We start from the raw sequence: 27,743 nt of genomic DNA, 5'->3' as shown, positions 1-27,743 counted from the left end.
TCAGGACAAAGAGTTCAATCTTAGTTTCATCAGACCAGATCATCTTGTTTCTCATGGTCTGAGAGTCCTTTAGGTGCCTTTTGGCAAACTCCAAGCGGGCTATCGTACATTTTCCTGAGGAGTGGCTTCCGTCTGGCCACTCTACCATAAAGGCCTGATTGGTGGAGTGCTGCAGAGATGGTTGTCCTTCTGGAGGGTTCTCCCATCTCTACAGCGGAAATCTAGAGCTCTGTCAGAGTGACCATCGGGTTCTTGGTCACCTCCCTGACCAAAGCCCTTCTCCCCCAATTGCTCAGTTTGGCAGGGTGGCAAGATCTAGGAAGAGTCTTGGTGGTTCCAAACTTCTTCCATTTAAGAATGATGGAGGCCACTGTATTCTTGGGGACCTTCAATGCTGCAGCAGTTTTTAGGTACCCTTCCACAGATCTGTGCCTCGACATAATCCTGTCTCGGAGCGCTATGGACAATTCCTTGGACCTCATGGCTTGGATGTTGCTGACATGCACTGTCAACTGTGGGACCTTATATAGACAGGTGTGTGCCTTTCCAAATCATGTCCAATCAATTGAATTTACCACCGGTGGACTCCAATCAAGTTGTAGAAACATCTCAAGGATGATCAATGGAAACAGGATGCACCTCAGCTCAATTTCGAGTCTCAAAGCAAAGGGTCTGAATACTTTTTAATAAATTTGCCAACATTTCTAAAACCTGTTTTCGCATTGTCATTATGGGGTATCGTGTGCAGATTGATGAGGGAATTTTTATTTATTTAATCAATTTTAGAATAGGCCATAACGTAACACAATGTGGAAAGGGGTCTGAATACTTTCCGAATGCACTGTACTTAAAATATGAATTGATCATTGAAGAATGTAACTTGTGCCCAGTCAGAAATTGTAATAAACAACATTGTAAACTTGCATTTTGGTCCAGTGGATGTTTTTTGATTTTTTATATTTCCCTTTATTACTTTCCAACCCCACCACCCCTTCCCTAATTGGAGTAAACTAGTGAACAACAACGCTTAGGCCTCTACTTCCAGCTTACACATACTATATACATTTTATGGACACAGAATTATTGTAAAATTGACTATTTTGTTTGTTTTTACTCCTGAACTTCCTCTACCCTCAACCTCTCCGATCATTTTCATGATGTCCATCCGGTTTGCTTCTATACGTCATATATTTCTAACTGTGCTCTTTCACAAAAGCGCTCAACCTATAACCTATATACTTATTATGGACACAGTATGCTTACGTTATTAGTTATCTTGTTGTTATTAGTTGTTGTTAGTTGTTATTAGTCCCATCCTTCAGCTCCATTCAACACCACCCATCTATCTCTTAACACCATCCATATAGGATTTCTATTTGCCATATATTTTTCAACTGTACTGTGATGTTTTACAAAAGTTCTGAACCTTTCTATTCTCATTGTTCCTACAGATTGTAAATTGAAAATATATTTTTTTGCTAAAAGTATTATTATATTATTGATCGATTGACTATGACTTTTCAGATCACCCAGTAATGCTATCTGCAGGGTTAGCTCCAGGTAAATGTTGCAATCCTGTGGATGGTCTTTGTGGCTGTCTGTGAATGTGAGAGTGGTTGCATTTCTCCACCCTCATCCCCTGGCTGTTTACAGGAACAATGGCAGAGTGTCCACTTTGTTCCTGTATTAGCTACAGATTGCCCCTTTAACCTTTAACCTAACTTTCTGCCCAGTGTGGGATTAACTTGTCTAAAGTATGGTATCTTTATAGTTTTGTGTTTGTGATTTGTATTTAAAGCTTAATAAACAGAGTTTTCCAACAACAACAAAAACACAAATTACTTTTTAATGTGTTTTTTTTTTTCATCTCAGAAATAAAAGCCATACAATAAAGCAAATTAAAATGCATATAGTTCTGTACAGGCACAGAAGCCCATTCATTCACACATTCTAAGTCCAGGCTATTTCCTCAAAGTGGCCACATGTACATCAGAAGAGACTTCTTACGCGCCAAACAATGAGACTGTCATTCGTTTTGTGGTAGAGGGGGATTTACCCGACATGCATTTCTCACACGTTTCTCATAGAAAAATGCAGAATCCACCATGCTTTTGCCACATTTAGTGTTACAGTTGTGAGACTCATCAAAATAATAAATACGATTAAATTTAAAATGGAGGGATTCTCATTGAAGAAGAATGAACAGTTTGATGTTTGAATGGAACAAGTACAGACTCCATGGGAGAAGACAGTGGAGCTTAAAGCTTAAACACAAAAGACCCAGTTGATACAAAATATTAAGAGGTAACAGAAGTGGACATGCAAACATTTACTGTGTATTTTGACATGACAGAATGCCATTTATAAGTGCTAGTTTTTTTTTTCTCACTGGAGTAGGTTTGACCATTGAGATTCGGCTAACCTGCTCTAAACAGAATCAAATTGAATAAGGACATTCATAAAATGATAACGGCCAAAAAATTGACATAATATTTGTCTTCCTTATTCAGAAAATAATCATTTAAACTCAGCCATTTGAGTCTTGCTAGTCCATTGAAGGTAATTGCTGAAATCACAGTTAAAACACTGTAGTAAAAACACAATTGGTAGTCAAACTTTGGTTCACCACACGATGGCAGTAGGCCCTACATAACAACATTAATAATTGCTCAAGAGATAATATGGTGGTCCTTCACTAAACCTGTGATGTTAGATAGAGGAAGTAGTCACGGAAAGAATATCTCGCCTCCAAACACGCAGCGAACATACAACTACACATAGATGCATTGATATTTCACATGACAACGTTTAAGTGTTTAACTCTGACCTTTCCATTTTAGGCAGGTTTATTTTGACAAAAACTTAAAATGTTGGCACAATTTTTTGCAACAAAGAACTTTCCTAGACGCTCTTTCTCTCCCCCCACCAAAGGCTGCTTCATACAAAGACTCATAACGTCAACAAAGTAATGCAGTGATTTTTTTTTTTTAACAAAGCTTTAAAATACATACACTTTACACCATTTATTTAGATGCAGTTCAAAGTCTCATGAAATCTTAGCCAAAGTACAGTCAATTTATTTGACACTCAGTATATCTTGATGTAGAGTAGACTATATATGTAAATGTTGATATATGAGTTAACAGAGTGACAGAGCAAAAAAATAAATATATTTTTTGAAGTTTTATATATATGTATATTTGTATGTATATAGCTTACTTGTGGGTATGATGTGGGTGTTACACGTTTGACAGGCTGATCTGTAAAGATAGTGGCATCTCTCGATCTTTACTGGGATGGTTGCAGGGGGAGAATATAGAGAGAGTTCTATGCTGTAGCAGTATCAATGTGGACTTAAGCTCTCGTTGCCCAAACCCCTCCTCCCTTCAAAAATCAGCAGTGAACTCTGACCTTCCATGATGTTCATACATGCACAGCGGATTGGAGTGGCAGTTTTTCAATGATAGTCAATGGTAGACACAAAAAGGGGAACCAATCAGCCAAAACAAAATGTATATATAGAGAGGTGCATTGCAGGTTGGTCTAGAAGGGTGACGCCAGCTGCCAGCGTCATTACACGGTTTTAATACCCCTCTGTAGGTGAATAGTTGGACCAAACTGGACAAGCTTCTATCTATCCTCCCTCCTTCAACCGTTAAAAAGAGGAGGGGAAAAGAAGGTAGAAGTCGGAGGAGGAGACTAGGACAGATGTGTTCTGTTGTTCTGAAGAGAACAGCTTTGTTCTTTCTTTTCTTTCTTTACTGAAAGCTCTTTAAAAGAAATCCAACAACAACAACAATTTTAGGCCCCAAGTCATCCACACCCTACCCAGAGAGCACTCTGTGATATTTACATTGATTCAACTCGCCAGCGTGCAAAAATACTGGAATACGGTTTGCAAAGAAAGCAAAGATGCAAACTCTTTAGGAAAAAATATATAAATACAGTATGTACTTGTATATAGAAAGAACATAAAATGTATGTTTTTTTTGTTTTTTTTTTTTTTACAAAATATCATTTCTAGCATACCTTCCGACAGTGACATATTCGCTGCTTAAAAAAAATCTTTGGTTGACCAGTCCAAACGCCTGATAGCATAACACCCTCCTTTACATCACACAACTTTACTTCTTCTTCTCTTTTTACGCATCATGCTCACTGACATCAACACTGACATCATTTCCTCTTCCTGTTCTTGTGCTACCCTGCTAGAGATCACAATGGCCTCCCATAGCCAACATCCCACATCCCACACAGCCACACCCCACAAACTGCACTTCCTCTATCCCTCTAATTAGCGCCACAAAGGAGTCCTTCCAAGAAGAAACACACACACGTACGCGCACATTACGCACACACACACACACACACACACACACAGGTAAAAGACAAGATCAGAAGGAAAGAGGTGACACAAGATTAAACGCAGAACACAAACTAATAAAAATAGGACATATATTTCCTCCGTAGTTAAAAATAACAACAAAAAAACGAAGAAAAAGCCAGTGGTCACCAAAAGGTCAGCTCATCGTTTCTGCGAGCCGATCATCACCTTGGAGACAAAGTTGACGATGGCGCTGGCGGGTTGATCGGGGTCCATCTCGGCAAAGAGGTGACTGACGTTGTCAGTTGTGCTTCCTTGCTTCCGAGCCACGAACCCAAAGAACCTGGAAAAGGGAAGGGAAGCTGTCAATGTCTTTTATCGGCTTGTTCTAACCAGTCTAAGGGGACTGGACTGATCAAATTAATCTGTAGGAAATCATATGAATCATAGATGAAAAGTGTGTGTGTGTGAGTGTGTGACCAAATGGGTTTGAACCTTGGTTGTCTTCATGCTACAAGACTATTTTAGCCTGCTGAGCTAAAGCCTATTACCTCAGGCCTTAGGCAAGGTTACTCATCACTTGAGCTGGTTCACTCAAACACATCCATTATCATTCATGCTTTACTGTAACCATTAAGAGATATTGTTTTGCTAAATTGTTTGTTTTCCATCTCTATAGTTCCATGGTTAGTCTCTAGGGGACGCTCCATGCCACTGTTACCATTTGGGATTACTTAGGGTCAAATTCAATCCAAATTCGGCGAAGTTCGGCTACATTTCTGATTGAGCCGACATATGCAGCGTTTACCGAGAATGCAGTCTCCGCGAACAGGTGAATATCGCCTTTAGATTTCAATCACGCTATAGAGCTGAACATTAGGGATACGGATTGAATAGAACCCTGTCTTTATGCTGTAACCAGGGCCTGAAACTAACTTTGGGGAAGAAATTCACCTGCCACTTGGTTGGACCTTTTTATTAATTTTTTTGCCCTGGCTGTAATGATAAATATCTTCCAGTAATGATAATGATATTTTGTCTACTTGACTTACTCTACTGCCTTTTAGACCATATGAGTTTATACAATTGAGCCCTAAGTCTCATAACAGTAAATTCATAGGTACTATGATCCCTGAGTTTAAAACCCCAAACCAGGACATGCTATAAATTCTAAACTCGTGACTGCCAACACTGTGCTTTGTTGGCTAAAGGGGCTCTCTTTTATCCTCAGCCCAGTCATCTCTCCATCCATCTATTCCTCCTCTCTGAATCATTGGTGGGGAGCTTTCATCCCTTCTTCTTTCCCCTGGTTTAATGTCTGAACTCCTAAATATCACCTTTTATTTGATTTAGGATGGAGGAGAGCACTAATTGAAATCACATGGGCCAATGTATTAGGGGCAGGTCAGGAACTGATGGTAAGTCTGCCCGAGTGACTAGTTTCCCTCCAAAGAACCATTGTGGTCAAGTTCAACAACTGATTTGGAATCAGATCTAACTACCCCTAGTTCTAACCGGTGCCATTAGGTGCTTAACATCAAAACCATCCTTGGACCAGTTGCTGAAAGTATCAAGCGCTTCCACCGGTTCGCTAGGTTGCTTCACTTTCTTCAGTGGCAAACGTTGCTCTGCAACTCTCAGTCAAAGTAAAGTTGGGCTATCTATAAACAGTACAGACAGAAACACACTAGGACTAGGTGTATGTTACTCAGGTGTACTGTATACTTACTTGGCTGTGCCTCCATCAGGTTTGTTCCACCTGTAGAGGGTTAAATAAACACTATGATATCATGTAACATTATGTATGATGTATTCACGACATATAATATTATGAGGTCATTCATTTCAAACAGCAATGTGTGTGTGTGTGTGTGTGTGTGTGTGTGTGTGTGTGCGTGTGTGTGTGCGTGTGTGTATGTGTGTGTGTGTGTGCGTGTGTGTATGTGCGTGTGTGTATGTGTGTGTGTGTGTGTGCGTGCGTGTATGTGTGTGTGTGCGTGTGTGTATGCGTGTGTGTGTGTGTGTATGTGCGTGTGTGTATGTGTGTGTGTGTGTGTGTGTGTGTGTGTGTGTGTGTGTGTGTGTGTGTGTGTGTGTGTGTGTGTGTGTGTGTGTGTGTGTGTGTGTGTGTGTGTGTGTGTGTGTGTGTGTGTGTGTGTGTGTGTGTGTGCGTGTGTGTGTGTGTGCGTGTGTGTGTGTGTGTGTGCGTGTGTGTGTGTGCGTGTGTGTGTGCGTGTGTGTATGTGTGTGTGTGTGTGTGTATGTGCGTGTGTGTATGTGTGTGTGTGGGTGTGTGTTGTAGCTCAGTGTGGACACTCACTTTCTCTCCTGAGGGTCGACATCACAAAATGTGACAGTGTTGACAGGGTAGTGGCGCCGGAAGAAAAGCCTGTAGTGTAAAAACAGGGTTTAGCACACTACACTATAGCAACGCAAGTTGGATTGAATAAAGCCCTCGGTCAGAGTGAGCCGTACCTGGAAGTCACTTGCAAATATTGTTATTATGGTACAAATATTGTTGAGCAGTTTTAAAAATGCAATATACAGTCTTGTACAGTGATGTAGTGGTAAAAAAATTGGTTGGTAAACTCTGATCGCCGGGTCGTGGTGAAAAAAGTAATGCTACCTATACTTCTAATGCATTTTTCCGCAAAAAGTGGGTAAACTGTCCCGCAAAATAAGGTGGGTAAACTGTTCCGCAAAAAAAGGTGGGTAAACTGCATTTACTTGCATTTCCCCTCCACTACACCACTGGTCTTGTAGTAATACTTTATAAATGCCTGTTTGTCCTACTCACTTCCTCTGGTTGTCCGTCAGGGTGATGCCTTGGGGCGACACCTTGAAGTGCACGACGGTGGCGGTGGGCGGAGACGCGGCGGCCATCGTCTCCGAGATCGCCTTGGCGATGGCCTGAGGTCCCGTCAGAGACTCCATGTCCACCGAGTTAATGTACAGCACATTGCACGCTGGAAAAAAAAAAAAGAGAGAGGTGTAGCCAATCAGCACAGTGCATTTCACACTGGAAAGAAGAGAGAGGTCAAAGAGCAGAGAGATGATGTCATGGGCTGTCTGCTTCTACAACACGTATGGTTTGGTTGTAGTGCTTCCTGTTGTGACGTGACATGATCAACAGTTTACAATTGTTTCATTTATAGGATGTATCATGTATGCTTAAGATCAGAGAAACATGGAATAATCTATTACAAAGCGCTATTCATCAAAATGTACACTGAGTGTACAAAACATTAAGAACACCTTCCTAATATTGAGTTGCACCCCCTTTTGCCCTCAGAACAGCCTCAATTCGCCGGGGTATGGACTCTACAAGGTGTCGAAAGTGTTCCACAGAGATGCTGGCCCATGATGACTCCAATGCTTCCCACAGTTGGGTCAAGTTGGATGGATGTCTTTTGGGTGGTGGACCATTCTTGATACACACGGGAAACTGTTGAGCGTGAAAAACCCAGCAGCGTTGCAGTTCTTGACACACTCAAACTCAAGCCTGGCACCTACTACCATACCCCGTTCCAAGGCACTTAAATATTGTCTTGCCCATTCACCCTCTGAATGGCACACATACACAATCCATGTCTCAATTGTCTAAAGGCTTAAAAATCCTTCTTTAACCGGTCTCCTCCCCTTCATCTACACTGAGTGAAGTGGAATTAACAAGTGACATCAATAAGGGATCATAGCTTTCACCTGGATTTACCAGGTCAGTCTGTCATGGAAAGAGCAGGTGTTCCTAAAGTTTTGTACACTCAGTATATACAGTTGAAGTCGGAAGTTTACATACACCTTAGCCAAATACATTTAAACTCAGTTTTTAATAATTCCTGACAATTAATCCTAGTAAAAATTCCCTGTCTTAGGTCAGATAGGATCACCACTTTATTTTAAGAATGTGAAATGTCAGAATAATAGTAGAGAGAATGATTTATTTCAGCTTTTATTTCTTTCATCACATTCCCAGTGGGTCAAAAGATTACATACACTCAATTAGTATTTGGTAGCATTGCCTTTAAATTGTTTAACTTGGGTCAAACGTTTTGGGTAGCCTTCCACAAGCGTCCCACAATAAGTTGGGTGTATTTTGGCCCATTCCTCCTGACAGAGCTGGTGTAACTGAGTCAGGTTTGTAGGCCTCCTTGCTCGCACACACTTTTTCAGTTCTGCCCACACATTTTCTATAGAATTGAGGTCAGGGCTTAATGATGGCCACTCCAATACCTTGACTTTGTTGGGGTCATTGTCCATTTGGAAGACCCATTTGCGACCAAGCTTTAACTTCCGGACTGATGTCTTGAGATGTTGCTTCAATATATCCACATAATATTCCTTCCTCATGATGCCATCTATTTTGTGAAGTGCACCAGTCCCTCCTGCAGCAAAGCACACCCACAGCATGATGCTGCCACCCCTGTGCTTCACGGTTGGGATGGTGTTCTTCGGCTTGCAAGCATCCCCCTTTTTCTTCCAAACATAACGATGGTCATTATGGCCAAACAGTTCTATTTTTGTTTCATCAGACCAGAGGACATTTCTCCAAAAAGTACGATCTTTGTCCCCATGTGCAGTTGCAAACTGTAGTCTGGCTTTTTTATGGCGGTTTTGGAGCAGTGGCTTCTTCCTTGCTGAGCGGCCTTTCAGGTTATGTCGATATAGGACTCGTTTTACTGTGGATATAGATACTTTTGTACCGGTTTCCTCCAGCATCTTCACAAGGTCCTTTGCTGTTGTTCTGGGATTGATTTGCACTTTTCGCACCAAAGTACGTTAATCTCTAGGAGACAGAACACGTCTCCTTCCTGAGTGGTATGACGGCTGCGTGGTCCCATGGTGTTTATACTTGCGTACTATTGTTTGTACAGATGAACGTGGTACCTTCAGGCATTTGGAAATTGCTCCCAAGGATGAACCAGACTTGTGGAGGTCTACAATTTTTTTTCTAAGGTCTTGGCTGATTTCTTTTGATTTTCCCATGATGTCAAGGAAAGAGGCACTGAGTTTGAAGGTAGGCCTTGAAATACATCCACAGGTGCCCCTCTAATTGACTCAAATGATGTCAATTAGCCTATCAGAAGCTTCTAAAGCCATGGCATCACTTTCTGGAATTTTCCAAGCTGTTTAAAGGCACAGTCAACTTAGTGTATGTAAACTGACCCAATGAAATTGTGATACAGTGAATTATAAGTGAAATAATCTGTCTGTAAACAATTCTTGGAAAACGTACTTGTGTCATGCACAAAGTAGATGTCCTAACCGACTTGCCAAAACTATAGTTTGTTAACAAGAAATTTGTGGAGTGGTTGAAAAACGAGTTTTAATGACTCCAACCTAAGTGTATGTAAACTTCTGACTTCAACTGTATATATAGGGTCCCGTTTGGCTCAGTTGGTATAGCATGGCGCTTACAACGCCAGGGTTGTGGGTTCAATTCCCTCGGGGGACTAGTATGAAAATGTATGCACTCACTACTTTAAGTCACTCTGGATAAGAGCGTCTGCTAAAGGACTACAAATAAATGTACTATATAGCACAGCAGTTTATAGCTTTGAAAATCATTGACATGTAAAAGGCAATACAGTACATTCTTGACAATTTCCAATGCAGTTAAGGGAGTTAATTTCATACATATCACATTGGTACTAGTGGGTTTAAAGTTCTGCATTTCTGCACACATGCTAAAAAAGAGGCATTGCATTTTCATACAAGACAGTTCCATTGCTCTAAGGACAGTACATGCTTTCTGGGACAAGGCTGCATGGGAGAAAATACTCTCAGGGGTCAAAACCATTCAGTCATTGGACAGAAAACATTTCAGGCATTGTTAACATTGTTGTTGTCTATTAGATGGAGGAAGAGACAAACACAGAGACTTCTGAGGCAGACGTCAGGGATCTGGGTCAGAATGCAGCAGTCAGGGACCAACAGTCTCATAACAGGAAGGAAAACTAAAATGAAAGGACACATGATTTACCATGGGAGTCAGCAGGGGCCCTCTGCCCTATGGTGTCACGGAGGTGACATCACCAGTGTGGGGAGAACAGTGGAATGGTTCAGAGTACGTCACAACAAACTAACAAACTAACAAAGTCATTTAGATGACCTTTCCATTACATAGAAAAGTGCTCAACCAAACCCAATGGTCAACACAATGATATGCTGCTTCTAACCTGCTCCTTGCTTGAGGAGGTTGTCAGCTGGGTTGGTTGGCGTGGCGATATCTGGGACATCCTGGTGGAGATCTGAAACACAGCAGGAGATGATTCAGAAGAAATTCCCCACCCCAAATTGTATGTATCCATTCAAAATTACACAAACACGCAGACACACACACACACACACACACACACACACACACACACACACACACACACACAGGTGCAGACGCACTCCTGGCCTCACCTCTGGTAGGGATGACCAGTTTACAGGGCAGGGCCTGTGGAGTCATGGCATGCTGGTACACCAGAGCGGACAGACAACCTACACGAACACACACACACACACACACACACACACACACACACAAAGAGAGATTAGTATTAGTTGTGCCAACAGGACAACAATTCTATAAAGATTACATATCCTCATCAAGTCATGTGGATCACACACCCTGGACCCACACTCCCCCCATAGCAAACCCACACTCACCCCATACCATACCCACACACACCCCATACCCACACACACCCCATACCATACCCACACTCCCCCCATACCATACACACACTCACCCCATACCATACCCACACTCACCCCATACCATACCCACACACACCCCATACCCACACTCCCCCCATACCATACCCACACTCCCCCCATACCATACCCACACTCACCCCATACCATACCCACACTCACCCCATACCATACCCACACAACCCAACCACACTCCCCCCATACCATACCCACACTCACCCCATACCATACCCACACTCACCCCCCATACCCACACTCACCCCATACCATACCCACACTCACCCCATACCATACCCACACTCACCCCATACCATACCCACACTCACCCCATACCATACCCACACCACCCCATACCATACCCACACTCACCCCATACCATACCCACACTCCCCCCATACCATACCCACACTCACCCCATACCATACCCACACTCACCCCCATACCCTACCCACACACACCCCATACCATACCCACACTCACCCCATACCATACCCACACTCACCCCATACCATACCCACACTCACCCCATACCATACCCACACTCACCCCATACCATACCCACACTCACCCCATACCATACCCACACTCACCCCATACCATACCCACACACACCCCATACCATACCCACACACACCCCATACCATACCCACACTCACCCCATACCATACACACACTCACCCCATACCATACCCACACTCCCCCATACCATACCCACACTCACCCCATACCATACCCACACTCACCCCATACCATACACACACTCACCCCCATACCATACCCACACACACCCCATACCATACCCACACTCACCCCATACCATACCCACACTCCCCCATACCATACCCACACTCACCCCATACCCTACCCACACACACCCCATACCATACCCACACTCACCCCATACCATACCCACACTCCCCCCATACCATACCCACACTCACCCCATACCATACCCACACTCACCCCATACCATACCCACACTCACCCCCATACCATACCCACACTCACCCCATACCATACCCACACTCACCCCATACCATACCCACACCCCCATACCATACCCCCATCATCCCCCATACCTACACTCACTCCCCATACCATACCCACACTCACCCCCATACCATACCCACACTCACCCCATACCATACCCACACTCCCCATACCATACCCACACTCCCCCATACCATACCCACACTCCCCCCCATACCCACACTCACCCCCATACCATACCCACACTCCCCCCATACCATACCCACACTCACCCCATACCATACCCACACTCCCCCCATACCATACCCACACTCATCCCATACCATACCCACACTCATCCCATACCATACCCACTCACCCCCATACCATACCCACACTCACCCCATACCATACCCACACTCACCCCATACCCACACTCATCCCATACCATACCCACACTCCCCATACCCCATACCATACCACTCACCCCATACCCAACTCACCCCATACCATACCCACACACACCCCACACCCACACTCCCCCCATACCATACCCACACACACCCCATACCCACACTCACCCCATACCACACTCCCCCCATACCCACACTCACCCCATACCATACCCACACTCACCCCATACCATACCCACACTCCCCCCATACCATACCCACACACACCCCATACCCACACTCACCCCCATACCACACTCCCCCCATACCCACACTCACCCCATACCATACCCACACTCACCCCATACCATACCCACACTCACCCCATACCATACCCACACACACCCCATACCATACCCACACTCACCCCATACCATACCCACACTCACCCCATACCATACCCACACTCACCCCATACCATACCCACACACACCCCATACCAACCCACACACACCCCAACCATACCCACACTCACCCCATACCATACCCACACTCACCCCATACCATACCCACACTCACCCCCATACCATAACACACTCACCCCATACCATACCCACACACACCCCATACCATACCCACACTCACCCCATACCATACCCACACCCCCATACCATACCCACACTCACCCCATACCCTACCCACACACACCCCATACCATACCCACACTCACCCCATACCATACCCACACTCACCCCATACCATACCCACACTCACCCCATACCCTACCCACACACACCCCATACCATACCCACACTCACCCCATACCATACCCACACTCCCCCATACCATACCCACACTCACCCCATACCATACCCACACTCACCCCATACCATACCCACACTCACCCCATACCACACTCCCCCCATACCATACCCACACTCCCCCCATACCATACCCACACTCCCCCCCATACCCACACTCACCCCATACCATACCCACACTCACCCCATACCACACTCCCCCCATACCATACCCACACTCACCCCATACCATACCCACCCCCCCCATACCCACACTCCCCCCATACCATACCCACACTCCCCCCATACCATACCCACACTCCCCCCATACCATACCCACACTCCCCCATACCATACCCACACTCACCCCATACCATACCCACACTCATCCCATACCATACACACACTCCCCCATACCATACCCACACTCACCCCATACCATACCCACACTCCTACCATACCGACACTCACCCCATACCATACCCACACTCATCCCATACCATACCCACACTCACCCCATACCATACCCACACTCACCCCATACCATACCCACACTCACCCCATACCATACCCACACTCACCCCATACCCACACTCATCCCATACCATACCCACACACACCCCATACCCACACACCCCATACCATACCCACACTCACCCCATACCCACACTCACCCCATACCATACCCACACACACCCCATACACACACTCCCCCCATACCATACCCACACACACCCCATACCCACACTCACCCCATACCACACTCCCCCCATACCATACCCACACTCACCCCATACCATACCCACACTCCCTCCATACCCACACTCCCCCCATACCCACACACACCCCATACCATACCCACACTCACCCCATACCCACACTCACCCCATACCATACCCACACACACCCAACCCACACTCCCCCATACCATACCCACACACACCCCATACCCACACTCACCCCATACCACACTCCCCCATACCATACCCACACTCACCCCATACCATACCCACACTCCCCCATACCATACCCACACACACCCCATACCCACACTCACCCCATACCACACTCCCATACCCACACTCACCCCCATACCATACCCACACTCACCCCATACCATACCCACACTCACCCCATACCATACCCACACACACCCCATACCATACCCACACTCACCCCATACCATACCCACACTCACCCCATACCATACCCACACTCACCCCATACCATACCCACACTCACCCCATACCATACCCACACTCACCCCATACCATACCCACACTCACCCCATACCATACCCACACTCACCCCATACCCTACCATACTCACACACACCCTATACCCACACACACCCAGCGTCTCAATTCAACTTCCATCCCTCCCTTTAGAACATCATTCATTAAGTCTAGTTTCGGGGATAAGGTTTCTTCAAGAAGCCCATTTATAAACTGATGCTGTCTGACTGGTTCAGTCAACTCTAACTGTGTGCTTGGGCCAGTAGCCATCTCCCTGTGGTTCCCAGCAAGAAGAGACTGATACGTGCATACGGTGTCTTCAGAAAGTATTCACACCCCTTGATTTTTTCCACATTTTGTTGTGTTACAGCCTGAATTTAAAATAGATTAAATTAAGATTTTGTGCCCCTGATCTAGACACAAAGTGGAATTATGTTTTTAGAAATTAATAAAAAACTAAACGCTGAAATGTCTTGATTTAATACGCATTCAACCCCTTTGCCATAACGCAAGCCTAAATACATTCAGGAGTACAAATTTCTTTAACAAGTTACATAATAAGTTGCATGGACTCACTCTGTGTGCAATACTAGTGGTTAACATGATTTTTGAATGACTACCTCATCTCTGTACCCCACACATACAATTATCTGTAAGGTCCCTCAGTCGAGTAGTGAATTTCAAATCGAGATTTGACACTTGGACCGGCTTGAGGAGAAAAGTGCAAAAAAAAACGACCTTCATTTAACAACAGCTATAATGTGGGAGGGAAGGGAGCTAGCTACCAGACCTGGGTTCAAATACTATTTGAAATCCTTATAAATACTTTAAAGCATACCAGTCTGGCATTCCAGGCAGGCTAAAGCAAATGCCAAAGTATTTGAAAGGTTTCAAGTAGTATTTGAACCCACGTCTGGAGCTAGCTAGGCTAAAGCCAGACTCCCCCGCACCTTCTCAGAACGTTGCAGACCATAACCTTTGTACAGCAACTAACGCATGATCTAACGCATTGGCTCCTGTAGCCGGATGGAGCTGACGTAAGACACAGCCCTCTGGAAACATCCTATTTTTGATCATACTTTGGCACCCGGAGGATCTTTTGCTAAACACCTACACGTGCATACACACACACTGCTCGTCTCACACACACACACACACACTGTTCATCTCACACACACACACACACATGTAATGCGGTCTGTGGATGAAATTAGAGGGGGGAGCATTTGAACCGTACTAAACGACTTTGACTGATCCCATCCTATAATTAGGATTAAACGTGATGGGATGGGAGAACGGATGCTCTTTCAAAGATCGGGACAGGGAGAGCTCTGAGAGGGGATCAGTCATCAGACCAATACAGCCAAGAGTCAGTCACCACAACCACATCATGAAACTCATGTCTGGAGTTGACTCGTCCCCCGTTACTGTATCTGAGAAACATGCCATGCTGTTGTCAGAAAGAAGGGTTCTGATAGGTCTGAAAGAAAGATTATATCATCTCTAAAGTCCTTTCTTGACTCCGCACATCCTCTCCTCACTTCCCTCTCAAAACGTCAGAGGGAGGATCTCCTCCTTCAATGCTCTCCTTGCCTCCCCTTGTGTGCGTGTGCATATGTGTGTGTGTGGGGGTTAAAAGTGACTCACCAAAGTAAGGTTCGTTGGGACATCCTTTCAGCTTCACTCCCTTAGGACTCGTCTCAATCAGGAAGTGCCTCACCAGCTCGTTAGTGATGTCACCAGCTACAGGGGCCCCCAGAGGACAAACAATACAGCGGTGAACAACAACGCAGAGAGACCGTTATTAGTGGTATGTAGACATCACCTCATATGGGGAAGTATTATATAGTGTAGTTATTAGTAAGGATTTATTTCTTTACCCAGCCCGACAACAGGCCAAACCGGACACTAAAATATGATGGTTAATGGAATGTTCTAGGATGATCTAAGTGGCTATTTAAAACTGGCCTCTTGGCAGATAAATAAACTGTGTTTACATAGAACATTCTCCCCCCTTTGTGTGTGTGTGTGTGTGTTTGTGTGTGTGTGTGTGTGTGTGTTGTGTGTGTGTGTGTGTGTGTGTGTTGTGTGTGTGTGTGTGTTTGTGTGTGTGTGTGTGTGTGTTGTGTGTGTGTGTGTGTGTTTGTGTGTGTAGGATACATTCCAATCCACTCCCAGCCCTTAGGAGCTAGCTCTTCTCTTCTAGGGAGTGTTCTCCACCATCAGTTACAGGGACAGTATGATGTTATATTATTAACCACTATATGGAAGATGGAGCCCAGTTGGTGATCCAGTACCTTTCTTGGACTGCTGTGCAGTAAGAGGAGGAGAGGCCACCTTCATGGCCAGGCCATAGGCCCCTCGGAAGGAGTGACTGTCACGGATGACAAAGGCCCCTGGCTCCCTCTCTCTCAGCAGGCCGATGGCTGCAATACACAATAACACATGATTCAATACAGTACCACTTCATGTATCCACTCAGGGGTAAGTAAGAAGGAGGAGAGGAGAAAGCGAAGAATATGTAGGAAGACATGGAAGATGAGGAGGGGGAAGGAGGAGAGCGGGAAGGAGGAGAGTGAGAAGGAGGAGGGGGAAGGGGAAGAGGGGGAAGGAGAAGGAGGATAGGGAGAAGGAGGAGGGGGTAGGAGGAGAGGGGGGAGAAGGAGGAGAGGGAGAAGGAGGAGGGGGAAGGAGGAGAAGGAGAAGGAGGAGATGGGGAAGGAGGAGAGGGAGAAGGAGAAGGAGGAGAGGGGGAAGGAGGAGAGGGAGAAGGAGAAGGAGGAGAGGGAGAAGGAGGAGAGGAGGAAGGAGGAGAGGGAGAAGGAGGAGAGGAGGAAGGAGAGGGAGAAGGAGCAGAGGGAGAAGGAGGAGAGGGGGAAGGAGGAGAGGGGGAAGGAGGAGAGGGGGAAGGAGGAGAGGGGACTCTGAAACTTTCCTTGGAGAGGAGGACCTTTTGTGATCCCATATTTCAATGTAACTACAGGGAGGAGAGGGGGAAGGAGGAGAGGGGGAAGGAGGAGAGGAGGAAGGAGGAGAGGGGGAAGGAGGAGAGGAGGATGGACGAGAGGGGGGAGGAGGAGAGGGGGAAGGAGGAGAGGAGGAAGGAGGAGAGGGGGAAGGAGGAGAGGGGGAAGGAGGAGAGGAGGAAGGAGGAGAGAAGGAAGGAGGGGAGGAGGAAGGAGGAGAGGGGGAAGGAGGAGAGGAGGAAGGAGGAGAGGGGGAAGGAGGAGTGGGGGGAAGGAGGAGAGGGGGAAGGAGGAGAGGAGGAAGGAGGAGAGGGGGAAGGAGGAGAGGAGGAAGGAGGGGAGGGGGAGTCTGAAACTTTCCTTGGAGAGGAGGACCTTTTGTGATCCCATATTTCAATGTAAGTACAGGGGAGAGCAGTGATCTGTTGTCTGTTCAACAAAATAAAATGTAATGCATCTGTAACATGCAATTCTATATATCCCTATGTGTCCAAATATGACATTTTAAAGACTTTAAGTAAGACAGATATAGCTACATCACATGCAGATGTTCCCTGGCCACTTGTCTTAATGGAGTACATATGGTGTGTGTTTGTGAGTGTGTCTGAATGTGTGTCCGCGTGTGTGATGTCATCGCAGCAGAGCATGTGCTTGTGTTTAAACCCAGATGATGTAATCCAATAAGAGAGAGAGTAGAAGCAGATGTGGGGGCCAACAGCAGTGACCTCACAGTGACCACACAGTGACCTCACAGCAGAACAGAACACAACAGAACACAACAGAACACAACACAACACAACAGAACACAACAGAACACAACACAACACAACAGAACACAACAGAACATAACAGAACACAACAGAACAGAACAGAACAGAACAGAACACAACAGAACACAACAGAACATAACAGAACATAACAGAACACAACAGAACACAACAGAACATAACAGAACACAACAGAACACAACAGAACATAACATAACAGAACACAACAGAACACAACAGAACATAACAGAACACAACACAACACAACAGAACACAACAGAACACAACAGAACACAACAGAACACAACACAACACAACAGAACACAACAGAAAACAACACAACAGAACATGGTCAATTAGGACATGTGTGTGTCGGGGATGATGTTTCAGGTGGATCCAACAGGGTTTACAACAAACACACATCCTGACTTTCTCACGGTTACTAAATAAAGAACATTCTCGGCCACATTTTACCTTAGATAGGCCTTATGCTAGCTAGAGGAACAACTAGTGGGATAAGATAACTAGTGTTACGTTTAATCTCTTCCCCCTATGACAACAGTCTCACTCACCTTGTTCACGGGAGATGTTAGGCTTGTACCAGAACTTGGACGTATCCTGAACAAACTTTACATTTAGCCTGGTCTCTGGACTCCCGTCTAGGAGAAGGAATTAGAAGTAGTGTTGAAACCATGACATGTAGATTTACCTGGCATTTCCACAGTAACCAAAACCATTAGGTCATTTGATTTGACCATGTTAAAAAGGGCATGTTTATATGATACTGCGTGAATGCTGCATGTCACATTACATTGAATTGAGTCTTGGGGCTCTGTGATTGATTGATTTAACCTTTATTTAACCAGGTTAGTCTTGTTGAGATAAACATCTATTTTTCAAGAGAGACCTGGAACAAGACAGCAGCAGTGATGCTTCATGAGGATCATCCTGACCAAGACCCTCCGATCTAGAAATCAACTGGACTTCCAAACAACATTAACAGCTCCTTATTGTGTAGAGATTAGTGAATATGCGCTATTAGCGAGTTACCTCCTAGCGCCAACCCTCGCAAACAAGCCAGTATCTGTATCTGTGACCATATAAGTAGTTGCTGGACTCTGCTGTTAGTATACTCAGTATAAGATGGAATGGAGCTTTGAAAAACCGCTGCAGACGCAAAAATGGCTGCCAACCAAGGCTCTGGGCCGGATGCCAGTTCTATCTCAGCCTAGCATCTGGGCCTGGCTGGGCTGCCTCGGAGTACATTAATTCACTTATCTGCTCTGCAATGTGTTTACAGACAGAAGTAAGTCCAACTGAGCTCCTGCTCAGCTAAAACCACTGGAGTATGACCGCATTCACGTTACCTCACTATACTTTACTAGAACTAATCACTTCATCTGGTTTCACTGAAAAACTAGTGTAGGAAAACAAATGGATTTACATTGTAGTTATGTAGTTAGGTACTAGTGTAATCATAGTTCAGGTATGCATTGGGTAACAATTTTCACAAAGATCTTATTTGTAGAAAAACCTCAATTGTGGCTAAACACATATCAAAAGTTATCCCTAAAAATATAGTTGATGAGTTTCATGTTAATTACCCATTTAAAAAAAAACATAGTCCTTGAAAATACACTGATCTTTACTTCCTGTTTGCTAGGGATGTCCGTGCTAGTTGGGGATGCTCTTTACTGCGTCAGTAGCTACGTTTTAAGAGTGTTTTCAAGGTGGTCTTACCAGTCATGTTAAACTTGGAGAAGTCCGGCAGTGTATGAAAGTAGCTAGTGCTGGGTGTGCTGCCTCCACTCGACATGGGGGAGGACACTTTCCCATTCAGCGTCCCGTACGAGAGCCCCCCGTTGGGCCTCTCCCCGCTCGACATGCGCCTCTTCTCCGGAAGCTGGGGTTGAGCCTGTGCCTGGGGGTCCGGACTGCCCTGCCTTACCCCCACCATCCCCCCGTCCAGGTAGCCCGCGGGGAAGACGGGGAAGGAGGGCGTGGAGGGCGGGTGGTAGCCAGAGGAGCTGCTCTGACGGGACAGGGTTCCGTGTCTCTCGTCCGGGGTGGTGTAGCCACTACTATGCAGCATTGGGTGTCGGTCCAGACTCGGACTGCGTTGTGACATCTGGCCGAGGGACGGGTGTCGGCCCAGTACCGGACTACTACCCCTGCCCTGCTGGTGGGTGAGGGATGGCTGTCGGCTCAGCACCGGACTTCTCTGGATACTGGTCTGGATGGGTTGGCTGTAAGTGAGGGAGGGCTGGCGGCTGAGCACGGGGCTGTCCTGGCAGGCCTGCGTCAGAGACGGTTGTCGGCTCAGCACTGGGCTGGATTGTGTCCCCTGGGACACACATGGGTTATAGTGGTGGCGGCCCAACACGGGACTTCCTGTCATTACTATCCCAGGGATCCCAAACTCCACAATGCCATTGGCTGGAGAGGGCTGGTGGCCCATGACAGGATTGCACTGATTGGTGGGCTGGTGCCGATGTTGGAGGGAGGGGATGGTGGATGAGGTGTTGGGGTCGCGATGCAGTGTGTGGAGACTTCCTGATACTGACGAGGGACGGACGGCCACAAGGCTTTCCCGGGCGGATACCTCCGGCTGGGGCTGGGGGGGGCTGGGGTCCGGGGAGAAGTAGCTCCCCATGGGGCCACTGGGACCCAGGTAGGAGGGTGTGGTGGTGGGGGAACACAGGTAGGACAGGCTGGGGGAGTTGGAGCTCAGGTAGGAGGAGGTGGGGATTCCCAGGGCCTGGAGGTATGGGGTGGGAGTGGCAATGGGGGTAGGGGTGGGGAAGGGGATGGGATACGCGCCCTCGGAAGGAAAGGAGCGTAAGCCGGAATCAATGGCCGCTTGCGAGGGGATGCTCACACTGCTGTCAGCCAAGGGGTGTTCTCTGAGGGAGCGAGAGGAGGGGGGGACGACATTTCTGAAAACACCGTGTTTAGAAAGACGCCTACAGTAGAATTACCTAAATGCTGTATTAACACCTATGGGTCCCTTACTATCTGTAAACATGTAGTATATTTCAGGAACACTGGTTCCTTACCAATATCATGTAATGTAACCAGTGTATGTTTAATGTTGTTTGCTTCGTACTCACCCCTCTGATCTGTGGATGGGGCTGCTGCTAGACAGTAGGGGGTTGAGGGTTGGGGAGGGGTCAGGGGTCGTCTGCCTAGCCAAGGTCTCTCCTGTGGAGGTGAGGGTCACGGGTGATCCTGCTGGTCCCCCGCCAGCCACAGCCGATCTGGCCACTGACTCCACATAGCTCAGTGGCTCTGAAGAGATACATAGTTGGCCATTAAGGCTGATTTCATTACAGTGTGTACAGTACTGTGTGAAGATGATGATGCTGGCTTCACAGGAAGGCTTTCCCCCTAAACAGTGACAGTAGGTGTCCTTGTAAACACCTTGTAAACATGCCATCATTTTCCTTTTACATTTCAAACATTCTTTGTTTTCTCACCTACTGAATTCAGTATTAGTGAGTTGTTTGGAAATCAAGTCATCCTGTACTTTGGGTAAACAATCTTTAAACTCCTATGAATGGAACTACAGAGTTAGAGTTTAGCAGTCCAGTGACCCTGAGAGGCGACAATGGGCTTCAGACTCATTCTATTATTCTTCATTCACTGAATTCATCATCAGAGTCACCCGCTGCAGCCAATCAACCTGACTGAGTCCATTCTGCATCATATTCACTGTTTCCCCATCAGGAGCATGTCACCAGACCTGCTTGTACATAATGAAATACATGTTTTATTGCCCCCTCGACAGGCCAATGATGTTTACAAGAACCTAGCAAGAGCACGGTCTGCTAGCTCTCAAACCCACATAACGTTGCATCGCAAAGACTAGAAAAATCTAGAAACTATTTGTGTTCCGTTGCTGTTCTGTTCTCTTCTGGAGATCCCACAATAATTACCCCATGGCACATACAGTGACTGAATGGAACAAGAGGTGTGGTGACAACAGCAAACACAACACTGAACAGAAAGAAATGGAGAAAAAGTGCATCATTGTGAAGTCTCAATTGTGAAGTAACACCTGAGATGGGTGGATGAAAGTTGGATGGGAGATGAGAAGTGTCCAGAAAAAAAAGAGTGAGAAAAAATAAGAGGTTTATGACAAGGATGCTCTCTGGGGAGTTCTGATTGATGATCAGGCGATGTTCTTAACTTCCTCACTCTTACTGCTCTCAGTGTCTGAGGCGACGTGAAGTGAAGGAAAGAGTCAAGAACAAGAAGAGCGAGAGAAAGAGAGGGAAGAAAGGAATGAGAAGGGAGGCAGAGGATGAGAAGAGAAAGTTAGGGGAGAAGAACTGGTTGATCACATTTTATTTGTCACGTGGTAAATAACAGGTGTAGACTAACAGTGAAATGTGCCCTTGAGCAAGGCATTTAACCCTGATTGCTCCTGTAAGTCGCTCTGGACAAGAGCGTCTGCTAAAATGACCAAAATGTTGGAAACAGTCAGCGCAGAAGGAACAACAAAGCAGAGGGGTCCGCATCTCGTGAGCCAAGTCAAACACCCCTCCTAGAACCCTCATCCAGCAAGGGGATCGTATTGCTCCTGCCCCTACTAGACAAACATAAAGGCCAAGAGGAGAGGATGAAAAAGAGGTTACAATTATATTTCTGGGGTCTCTCTCGCATTTAGCCTGTCGGCTGTGTAAATATGGGATTCAAAAGACTGCATTAACATGCAACCCCTACGAAGGTGGACCATAAATCAAGCTTTCGTACACATTCCTAGGTCACTAAAATCAACCACAATATCGCCACATATGAAACATAAACACTGTTCAATTTACTGGTGAGTAGTTTAACCGAGAAGGAGGGCTTGTACAACCAAAATGAAGAGGTGGATTATACAGCGAAGGGGGGTGTAGTTATAGTTTAAGGGGTAAACAGTAGACAGGCTCAATGACCTGTTGCTACACATGCTACTAGTATCTCAAACTAAAGCTAGTTCACTATGCTAACATTGGTGAGGCCTCAAGGGTCTAGCACTATGCTAACAGATGCTATGCTTACATGTTAGCACTATGCTATGTAAGTAGCACAATGCTATGCAGGCTCTAACAGGCTCTTCAACCCTATGAATGGAGCAATTCTATGCTAATAGAATAAATGGTGCTAACTCACCTGAGCCACTCTGGTTGAGGTGGATCTCGGCTGGGTTGTGGGGTTTGAGGCCCAAGGCAGAGAGAGGGGTCTTCATCAGACCTGGAGGGGAACGAGCTTGGCCTAGGAGGAAAAAATAACATAACATACTTTAGCAACATGACTTAGCATAACTTAGCATTTAGCATACTTCATTACAACAGTCTTGACAGTAAACACCTGTGCTTTTCGTGTTGTACCTCTGTGTGTGTGTGTGTGTGTGTGTGTGTGTGTGTGTGTGTGTGTGTGTGTGTGTGTGTGTGTGTGGGTGTGTGTGTGTGGGTGTGTTTGCTGGTTTGTGTCTATGTAAGGTATGCAGCCTACATTTATTAAACTGTTAGAATCCTGAATTCCAAGACAGGTTGCTCATTGCTGAACGTGTTCTATGAGCTCATCATACGCCTCTTAAATAGGAACATAAAGGACTGGTTTCTCGGACCCAGAATAACCCTAGTCTTGGAATAAAAAGCATGCTCAATGGAGAACATCTTTTGAAAGTTATTTCTACTCCAGGACTAGGCTTAATCTGGGCCCAGGAAACCCAATGTGTGTGTTTACATATGGTGCGTACAGGTGATGAGCTGTCAAGACATCACAACAACGAAATGTGACACGGTGACACACAACAACATCGGTGATATCATGACGGACACAGCTAGAGGTGTGAGGGTTGTGCCCATGCCTCATGCTCTATAGGAGGGCCATGCAGGTCACCTATCACAGTGTGACCTATCACCTCTGAGTGACACTGTCACCACACACAAGGCAGGATGTGAGTAAAGGTGTGCCATGCACACAAATGCACAGCGGCTCTGAAGAGCGACAACACGGATACAAAAAAGAACAACAGTGACTCACTGACATGCAGTATGTATGAAAAGACAAGATAAGACAAGATAAGACAAGATAAGACAAGATAAGGCTGCTGGAGGAAAAGTTGCTGCCTACCAAAATGATGGCAAAAGGAATACATATATGACAACAGTCAAATGGAGCACCAGTACCCTTAGGACAGTGAGGTTTAGTTATTTAGAAAATATTTGTGTGTGTGTGTGTGTGTGTGTGTGTGTGTGTGTGTGTGTGTGTGTGTGTGTGTGTGTGTGTGTGTGCGTGTGTGTGCATATGTGTGTGCGTGTGTGTGTCTGTGTTCGTGTGTGTGTGTGTGTTCGTGTGTGTGTGTGTGTGTGTGTGTGTGTGCATATGTATGTGTGTGTGTCTGTGTTCGTGTGTGTGTGTGAGTGAGTGAATGAGTGTTAGTGAATAAGTGTATGTTTCCTTAATGTGGTGTGGACCTCAAGTCCAGAAGGGGCTCCTATGTCTTAAGAGGTACTGCTCTCCAGCGGCATGCTGGGTAAAGCAGTGCGGGAGGCTATGATAGGCAGAAGGGGAGAGCTGGTGGTCACTCCAGGGTCACTTAGCCTCGACCAAGATGGTCGACACCGTCAACAGTGGGACTAGGGACGTGCATCATCCTCCACTTACCAAATAATCCCAATCAATTCTTTGTTCTGTATGGCAACCTAAATCCCCTACCTTTTGGTGGGTCGTGTTGGGAAAATGGGTATTGGTGGGGGGATGCTCTAAAGGTCTAGAGGTGAGAGGGGGCCGTGGATGTGCCGGTGATAGGGATCAGGGTAGCCCTAATCACTGGTCCAACGTCAGCTTTCCGGACCCGTAACCATATTGAATGTGGGATGTATACTTGTGTAAAAGCATACTACTAGTAGATGCATTTAAGTGGATGCATACTTGACTTGAATCTTCTTACATTGAAAGAGATATCATACATCTTCATGGTTTAGCTAGGAAAAATAAGTACTCAATGGCTGTGTGCACACTGTGTTCCTGCTTTGCATGGAAGGTTGTGGGGGGGGGGTAACACCTTTAAGGGCAGTAAAAAGGCTATAGGGTTTTTACGAGGCGTTTTTAGGGCCTTGCCCAGGGGGAGATGAGGTAACTGGTAGAGCTGGTCACTGACATGGTATTTAAAGGGACAGTTCACTCCATAATCATCACAGTGAAACGTTTCCTGACCTCAAAAGTAGTCGAATGCCAAGATAAATCCACAACTCAGGCTATTGTGTCTAGATCCAGCTCATTGCCTTAACCCAAATGAAAAGTCAGGCACCGAATAAAATCAAGAAATTAGACGGTGCCTATCTTTCATATTGAAGACTGGTGGAATCCCAGGATATGTTGATCTGTGGATGGCAGCATATTTCTAAGCCCACTGAATTACTGCCTAGAAGGCAGGAGAGGTGGGATTCTGTCTGATAGGATGACTCAGGCTTTTCTATGAGCCGAGACAATGGCAAACAGTGTGGCCTCTCAGACCGTGTGGCATCTCAGACCGTGTGGCCTCTCAGACCGTGTGGCCTCTCAGACCGACCGTGTGGCATCTCAGACCGTGTGGCATCTCAGACCGTGTGGCCTCTCAGACCGTGTGGCCTCTCAGACCGTGTGGCCACTCAGACCGTGTGGCCTCTCAGACCGTGTGGCCTCTCAGACCGTGTGGCCACTCAGACCGTGTGGCCTCTCAGACCGTGTGGCCTCTCAGACCGTGTGGCCACTCAGACCGTGTGGCCTCTCAGACCGTGTGGCATCTCAGACCGTGTGGCATCTCAGACCGTGTGGCATCTCAGACCGTGTGGCATCTCAGACCGTGTGGCCTCTCAGACCGACCGTGTGGCATCTCAGACTGTGTGGTCTCTCAGACCGTGTGGCCTCTCAGACCGTGTGGCATCCCAGACCGTGTGGCCTCCCAGACCGTGTGGCCTCTCAGACCGTGTGGCCTCTCAGACCGTGTGGCCTCTCAGACCGTGTGGTCTCTGTGGCCTTATTAGGATTTATCCTGCCTTCACTGCCTACTCAAATCTGTCTGAATGGGTTTGAAATAGATTTTGTCATGTGGGAAATGTAGTTAATTAGCCCTACATCTAAACAGGGTTGAATGCTGGGGGAATGGGAGAGGCAGTCTATTCTTTTTTGAGATGAAGAGGAACATTTTTATGATAGAAGAATTAAAACCAACCAGACAAAGCTAGACTAATTCCACCCTGAAGTTATTTATCATAATATCAGTTGTATAGTTTCTACATTGTGAACCTGTACATACCTGAATGCAACATGTCATTCTCATGATGTACTATAATAGCCTATACAGTTAGACTTTAGATTTAATGCTACTTCCTTCTGTAAGACATTTCTTTAGATGTTCACTATGGTAAACGCTGAACGTCTTTAAATATTCTCTATGGTAAAATCCCTGAGTTCCACAGCGCCATCAGCCAGCCAGAGGGGAGACTTACACAGGTTGAAGTAAGGGGTTTGCGGCGAGACAGGGAAGGCAGGGGTTTGGGGGAACACCTCACCACCAATAGTGGGCGTGGGGCTGACTGGGCCTCCATCCAACTCCTCAAAGGCCTCTCTGTAGCTGTGGATGTGTCTCTGGAGGGAGGGAAAACATGGAGATGCACACAGATACACACATATATTAGTATTCATTATGGTCATCACAACCCTATAATATATAATAATGAGACACACTAGAGAAGTTTAGGGCTAGGGGCGGAGCATTCTACCTCCTTGGGCCGCCCCCCGGGATTCAGCGCTATGGTGTTGACGAACTCCGGTGAGACGCAACGAATAGGGGAGCGGACCGGGGGTTCGTAGGAGGAGCTTTCGTTGTGGCCATTGATGCATTGTCCCTCGCTGGCGGTGCGGTGATGGGGCGGGGCCGATGCCTCGTCCAATGACGTCCCACAGGACTGGACACCTGCCAAGATCATTCAGGGGGGTCACATTTGATCACAACTCGCTCACATTGCACACAAGTGGTTTGTAAAAAAATAAATAAATCTTTGCAAACACACATATCATTATCATGCTCTTGATAATGCAGCTCTTCACCGCAAAGCAGCAACGTTTCGCACAGCCATTAATCCACAGGAGCAACATAATAAGGACACAGTTACCAAGTAAGCGGTTAGAAACGGCAAAGCTGACCTTTCAAAATGCTACTTGATGTTGAACACTCGGATCAGAACTTTTCTCACTACAATCAGGCACTGTTTATAAGAGCTCTGGGTTGTTCAGTGGGGAACAGTATGGATCAATGTTCTGCTTATAAGAGCTCTGGGTTGTTCAGTGGGAAACAGTATGGATCAATGTTCTGCTTATAAGAGCTCTGGGTTGTTCAGTGGGGAACAGTATGGATCAATGTTCTGCTTATAAGAGCTCTGGGTTGTTCAGTGGGAAACAGTGTGTATCAATTGATCTGCTTATAAGAGCTCTGGGTTGTTCAGTGGGGAACAGTATGGATCAATGTTCTCCTTGAAAGCCACAAGATTATCAGGAATTCGCTGGTACATCAGTGAAACAGTCTAAATTTGTAATTCTTGTTATCTGGGTAAT

At 46.2% G+C, this 27,743-nt stretch overlaps 1 protein-coding gene across 6 annotated transcripts in view; it reads right to left on the bottom strand.

Annotated features, from left to right (window-relative positions):
- Positions 1–1,828: 1,828 nt before the first annotated feature.
- The window catches only part of LOC121536473 (tensin-1-like), a 318,940-nt gene continuing 293,025 nt past the window's right edge, over positions 1,829–27,743 (bottom strand). For 4 of the 6 annotated variants that reach the window (XM_045206739.1, XM_045206742.1, XM_045206743.1 and 1 more), the window contains 15 exons: positions 26,912–27,105; positions 26,639–26,777; positions 23,313–23,414; positions 21,266–21,443; positions 19,896–21,058; positions 18,728–18,814; positions 16,720–16,848; positions 16,070–16,165; positions 10,733–10,810; positions 10,501–10,572; positions 10,305–10,331; positions 7,122–7,290; positions 6,645–6,713; positions 6,054–6,083; positions 1,829–4,667 (listed from right to left, as the gene is read on the bottom strand). In XM_045206739.1, coding sequence (XP_045062674.1) covers positions 4,526–4,667; positions 6,054–6,083; positions 6,645–6,713; positions 7,122–7,290; positions 10,305–10,331; positions 10,501–10,572; positions 10,733–10,810; positions 16,070–16,165; positions 16,720–16,848; positions 18,728–18,814; positions 19,896–21,058; positions 21,266–21,443; positions 23,313–23,414; positions 26,639–26,777; positions 26,912–27,105 — 2,675 coding nt within the window. In that variant the 3' untranslated portion in view covers positions 1,829–4,525. The remainder of the gene's footprint in view (positions 4,668–6,053; positions 6,084–6,644; positions 6,714–7,121; positions 7,291–10,304; positions 10,332–10,500; positions 10,573–10,732; positions 10,811–16,069; positions 16,166–16,719; positions 16,849–18,727; positions 18,815–19,895; positions 21,059–21,265; positions 21,444–23,312; positions 23,415–26,638; positions 26,778–26,911; positions 27,106–27,743) is intronic. The other 2 variants (XM_045206741.1, XM_045206740.1) reach the window with 2 other exon arrangements.

This window comes from Coregonus clupeaformis, chromosome 23 (assembly GCF_020615455.1).
Source record: "Coregonus clupeaformis isolate EN_2021a chromosome 23, ASM2061545v1, whole genome shotgun sequence".
Classification (NCBI taxonomy): Eukaryota; Metazoa; Chordata; class Actinopteri; order Salmoniformes; family Salmonidae; genus Coregonus; species Coregonus clupeaformis.
Note: the sequence above shows the minus strand (reverse complement) of the source record. Positions and strands in the feature narration are given on the sequence as shown.